Raw genomic sequence first — 6,000 nt, 5'->3', positions numbered from 1 at the left:
AAGCAAGAGAAATCATAATTATTCCTTACCAGGAATAGAAATTTGCTCGGGGCCTATGATGACGCCTAAGCCAGTAAAGACTATCCAGGCACACGTAACCAAATAAAACCTCCCCAAACCAATTCTGCTGAACCCATGACCATCAGGTATGTGTGTTTCCAAGCTTCTCCTTCAGCTTCACCCTGCTAAGACTTCAGTCCTGGTTGACCAGTGGCCAATAAAATCTCAGATATTGTTCAAGTAGCACCCACATCACAGGGAATCAAGGCTTGACAGTGAGGATGGGTGGGGGGAGACATTCCCTCTGTGTGTTTTAGAAATAGTTTCAGAATAATACTTGGAATCCAGACTTTAAACTAAGGCCTTGAGTGGTTTGGGCAAAGCCCCACCTATTTCTGCACATTCATCTCATTCTCATATTTACTAAGAGGTTTTGGTTCTCTGAGTAGAACTCAAATGGTCCAAACATCACCCCTTCTTTATAATCCCACACTAATCTGAGGAAACTAGACATCATCCATCCTAGTTGGACAAGACCTGAGTATTCCAGACCATGAGTAAGACCAGCAGTCCCTGAGATACCTGCACAGGTGGGTCAGCAGTCACTTGAGACTCCTGGCACCTGCCACCCTCTTAGCTCAAATATCATCTCCTCCATGACACTCCTCCAAATGCGTGTGCGCACACACACGCACACATGCATACACACACACACACATGCATACACACACACACACACACACACACACACACCAGCCACATGCCCTCCACTGCACCCCCCCCCATATAGTTTACCATTGCATTTATTATTATACTGTGTTTTAATTGTTTACATTTTGTCTGCCCAGCTACATTTGAAGCCTCTTTATCCCTTGGGTCTACCACCCAATAAATATTTACAGGATAAATTGGGCGAGGCTAGGCTGGGCTGGGGTAGAGTTCAACTGAATCGAACTGAGTTTAAATGGACCAAAATGAACTTAGGAACATAGAGCAGTATACTCCCACAGCAACAAGCGTGAACATGACCCCAACTTCCTCATCAAGGGTCTTCCCAGAAACCTACCACCTCCAGAACGTCTCCCCAGGTCCCCAGCCACGGTGCCCCTCCCCCACCAGACCGGTCCTCATTGCTTCTTATGGAACAGAGCCGGGGCTGGCTCATTGCTGGGCTCTGCCATGACCTGCATGGGCTGGTTGTTCAGGGCGGCCTCACGCATCTTGTGGTACATGAACTCGTTCTGGCGGAACATGCGCAGCTCCATCTCCGTCTGCATCCGCATGGCCTGTCGGACATAAATACACGATAAACGGTGATGACAGGTCACCAGGACGTATTGGCCTCTGACCTACCTTCGCCCTTTTGGAAAGGGCAGACAATGGGGTAAATGACTCCCAGACACTGAGATTCAGCTGTTCCCACTCAGAGGACACAAAGATACACACACACACACACACACACACACACACACACACACACATCCTCTGGGGGCTTGAAGTCCTGGGAGTGGGCTCGGTTTGCTAGGGAGAGGGAGGCAGACCCCTGAGAAAGTAGCTTGAGGGATTGTTCACAGCAGAGAATGCTTGTTCACAGGAACTGACAGGTGGGGATTGGGTTTGAACCCTGGATCCTGCACATAGGTCCCAACTAACACTGTGGGACCTTAGGCAAATGACACCTCCTTTCAGACCTCAGTTTCCTCACACATAAAGTGGGTGAGATTCCTTCATACGTCACAATGGAACAAGAAGATTACAGTATGTGATGCATAGAAAAGCCCCTATGCTCCCATATTTCCATGCAAGAAACATTTACCAAGGGCCAGGCATCATTGAGGCACTAAGGATACAGCAGTGAAGAAGGCAGAGCCTTTGGCAAACTTAATATACTATACGTAAAGTTAGTCTTCTCAGACGTTTTATGACACTGAAGTCTGTCCTCTTTCCCTGTACCATACTGAATGAGGACCGTCCTTTGAACCCTGTCACCCTCAAATAAACCAGCTCTTCCAAACACAAAGGAAACCCCAGCTATTAAGACCAGGCCATTTGCTAGGCACTGTTCTGAGTGCTTTTTACACATTAACTCACTGAACCCTTATCACAACCCTATCCTTTCTCTCCATTTTACTGATGAGGAGACTGGGGCCCACACATTCCACGTTTGCACTCACACAGCTAGAAAGTGGTAAAGCTGGAGTTCAGTCTCAGCAGCCTGACTCCAGGGCCTATGCTCCCCAGCTCTGCTCTATGCGGCACAAATTCTAATGTACGTGGCCGCACGCATACTGCTGGTTAGGCTTTCCCAGTCCACGCTTGGAGCATCTCAGGGTTCAAACCTCAGCTTTGCCATCCACTCACTACATGACCAGAGACAGGTTAATCCCCTTCCCGGGGCCTCAGTTTGCTCGGATGTAAAACAAGGGGGGTGGTGAACTAAAGCAGTTCTGAATTCCCTTCTGCTCCAGCAGGCAATCTATGGGACTCCCCAAATGCAGAGTCCAGAACTCTGGGGTCTGCAGCTCCCATCCTTAGAGAGCTCAGGCCAGACAAGGACGCCCATCTCTGAGATGCTACTTGCCTCTAAGTCCTTGGTGATTGGGTGGGAGGGTCCATGTGTCACCAGGAGAATGGCATAGGCTTTGCAGATCATCCCGTGCCCCACCTCAATGTTCCCAGCATGCCAGTTGGTCAGCCCTGCCCGCATCACAGCCATGCCCAGCTGGGCATTGTTGGGGTGGTAGAGCTTCCTGTGGGGGCATAGCAAATAATTGTACAAATCATCCCAACCTTCTTGAGAGGTGCACGGTATTTGACAGCTCACCATGTACCCTCATTGATTCAGTCCATCTGCTCTCCCATCAGCACCATGAGGCATCTACAGCCCATTGGGCAGGGCCTGAGCCACAGAGAAGGTGGGCAGTGACCAAAAACACCGAATGGTGAGGCTGTGAGAGCTGAGACTCTGACCTGGGCCACCAAGGCAAGTCCTCATGGGGAAATGGAGTCAGGATTGGACTCTGAACTAGAGGACAGGAGGCTGGGAGCTCTCAGGAGCACCCCAGCCTTCTCCCTGCAAAGTAGATGTTAGGGGAATAAAAATAACTTGAATGTCCTTTTTGGGACAGAACTGTATTCTCACCTCCTTGGCAGGGTCCTAACAGAGCTTCCTTTTAGCATATTGTACAGTCTTCCTGGCTTTTGTTTATGAGGAACATTCTCTCCAAAAAAAATGTACCTTCTTGTGCCAACATACTCATTTGGTCAAAGATACAAATTCACATGCCAATGTGGACATGGAAGGCAAGAGAAAGACATTGGCTGAGGGAAGGCAGGAACTGTGCATTTTCTAATTTATAAGCAAGGATGGCTAACACCTTTTTTTTTTCTTTAATAAAAGAAAGGTCACAGGGTTGCCTGTGCTGACTGCCAGGGGGAAATCCTTTCGAAGCACTTAAAAGCAAGCTGAACTTAGCCTTAAGAAAACCAAACGCAGAAGGGGCCACCCAAGTGGTAGATGTGCTAGAGGATTTGGGAAAGACCAGGGATGACCCATAGGTATCATCTCAGGTACTAACTCTGATCATTCGGTCAGTACCACTCAGAGCACCATGGTAAAAAGACTCAGTTGTAAAGATAAAAAGGACTGGGCCACCTGGGTGGCTCAGTCAGTTAAGCAGCCAACTCTTGATCTCGGTTCAGGTCATAATCTCACAGTTTGTAAGTTCGAGCCCCGCATCAAGCTCTGCGCTGACAGTGCAGAGCCTGCTTGGGATTCTCTCTCCCTCTCTCCCTCTCTCTCTCTGCCCCTCCCCAATTCATGCGAACACACATGCTTTCTCTCTCTCTCTCTCTCTCTCAAAATAAGATAAATAAACTTAAAGATAAAGAGGACCATGGTCGATTACTGATGCCTCCCGTGGGTGCAGGAGGGAGAGACAGCAATATGGGTGCCATCTTTGCCATCCCTGGAATAGACACTTTTCCAGGAGACTTTCTGAGACCCAGCATTGTTACCTACATATAGCCATCCACCATCCTCCTGGCGTAGTGCGAGGCCTCCTCAAAGGCCTGGAGGTAGGAGAGGACCTCCGAAACAGTGCTCAGCATCCGCAGCGTGTAGAGGTTGGTGTCGGCAAACACCGGCTCCTGCTTCTGCAGGCACTCCCGGCACAATTTCACAACCTGGAGGAGACACAGGACCTGACCGTGACCACGGCACCGCAGCATGCACTTAGCTCACATATGGGGGCACCACGATGACACTAGACATTCGTTCTTTTAAGACCGAGGAAATGGCTGACAGAGGTGCAGGAGCACCAGTCTGTGATCTGAATAGCAAAATGGCCCTATTTGGCTACGATGCAGGGATGGAAAGGGTGACAGTGGGAGATATGGCTGACATATGACAAAAATGAGTTTTCATAATCAGTAGGTAGCAGAGAGTTATGAAAGACAGAGAGAGAGAGAGAGAGAGAGAGAGAGAGAGATTGACTGATTGATTGATTGATTGATTGACTCTTACAATAATGCAATGAGATAGGTACTACTAACATTCCCGTTTTACCAGATGAGGAAACTGAAGCACAGAAAGGGTTAAGTGCTTTGCCAAAGTCACGCAGGTGGTAAAACATGGAGCAAGAATTCAAACTAAGCAGCCGGGCTTTATCTGAACCACCATTCCTGTGACTCTCCACCCTGGTTGGGCTCTGGGATTACCTGGAGACATTTTTAAAAACAGCAGTGTCTGGACCCTACCCCAGACCAACTGAAAGCAAATATCTGGGGGAGGGACCCTGGCATCTGTAGGGTGTATAAGCTCCTGGGTGGTCCTTATGCAGAGAGTTTGGACAATCATTCCCCGATGGAAGCATACAAGATGAGCTGGCAGAAAGGGAGGCTCCCAGGAGGCTGGGAGACCCACCAGGAGGATGTCACCTTGGTTCTGGTAAGGAATAAGATGGGCCTGACCCCACTGAGCTTGGAGTCAGGCTTTTCTGACTGATTCCTGTGTCCACATGGGCTTGGGTTGCATCCTACAAAGTCAGATGGCCTCTAGATTTTAGTTGTTCGTTGTTCCCCCTTCACTTGCCGCTGTCATGGGAGAAATGTCACACAATTCCTTCCATCTCAAATGAGCGGAAACTAATTTTGCTCTGAGACTCTCCCAGAGTCCCATGGGTGGGGGGTGTGACCAACTGTGGACTGACATCAATCCATCCTGAAGACAATCCTCTTAACCCCACGGGGCCAGTGTCCAGGTCTACACCTGGTCCTGTTAGGTTTGAATGGAAGGGGAGAAATGAGAAGTCAGAAGATTGGAACCAGCGGAGCCCTCCTGATTGCTTCAGCTCCTACGTCGTGCCTCTGACATAGGTTTTCCACATTGTACAGTAACACCCTGCTGGCGTGCCTGTCTCCCCACCCATGAGAACTCCTGGGAGACAAGGAGCATGTCTCGCGTTGGTCACCCCACCAGTAAGGGCTCACAAATGTGCAATGAATAAGTAAATGAAGAGGATGAAAATAAAGGAGAAGCAGGTGGAAATGAAAACAAATTCATCTCTCACTGCCATGCCTTGGTGGCTTCCAAACCCAGCTACATGCCTGGGTTGTTGAAAGAGCCTGGGGGAAAGACACTGATTCACAGTCGCTGTGTTCTGTTGCAGATTTGACAAATCATATCTTAGGGGGCGAGACATGGGAATCTGCATTTCCAACAAGCTGCCCAGGTAAATCTGATGCAAGTACTCTGCAGGTCAGTGTGTGGCAGTGGGTCTCCATTTTGGGTGCACATTGGAATCACTTGAGAGTTTTAAAAATCTTGACATCTGGGTTTTACCCCCAAGAGATTTGGGTGAAAACGTCCTAGGTCGGAGCCTGAGCATCAGGAGTTTTCCAAGATTCTAGTGTACATCCAGTTGACAATTCCTGCTGCTTCGAGAGCCAGGGCTGAATGCTCAGTTGGTAGAGACTGGAAACTGTAGCCAGGACATGCAT

The 6,000-nt window shown here is 49.0% G+C and overlaps 1 protein-coding gene across 2 annotated transcripts in view; it reads right to left on the bottom strand.

The window, feature by feature from the left end:
- Positions 1-1,126: 1,126 nt before the first annotated feature.
- The window catches only part of SMYD1 (SET and MYND domain containing 1), a 39,812-nt gene continuing 34,938 nt past the window's right edge, over positions 1,127-6,000 (bottom strand). For both annotated transcript variants that reach the window (XM_047069666.1, XM_047069667.1), the window contains 3 exons: positions 4,022-4,185; positions 2,582-2,750; positions 1,127-1,286 (listed from right to left, as the gene is read on the bottom strand). In XM_047069666.1, coding sequence (XP_046925622.1) covers positions 1,128-1,286; positions 2,582-2,750; positions 4,022-4,185 — 492 coding nt within the window. In that variant the 3' untranslated portion in view covers position 1,127. The remainder of the gene's footprint in view (positions 1,287-2,581; positions 2,751-4,021; positions 4,186-6,000) is intronic.

This window comes from Lynx rufus, unplaced genomic scaffold (genome assembly GCF_022079265.1).
Source record: "Lynx rufus isolate CCGP_SWC_20201006 ecotype Redwood Valley unplaced genomic scaffold, mLynRuf1.p SCAF_8, whole genome shotgun sequence".
Taxonomy (NCBI): Eukaryota; Metazoa; Chordata; class Mammalia; order Carnivora; family Felidae; genus Lynx; species Lynx rufus.
This window is presented reverse-complemented; position numbering and strand designations above follow the sequence as displayed.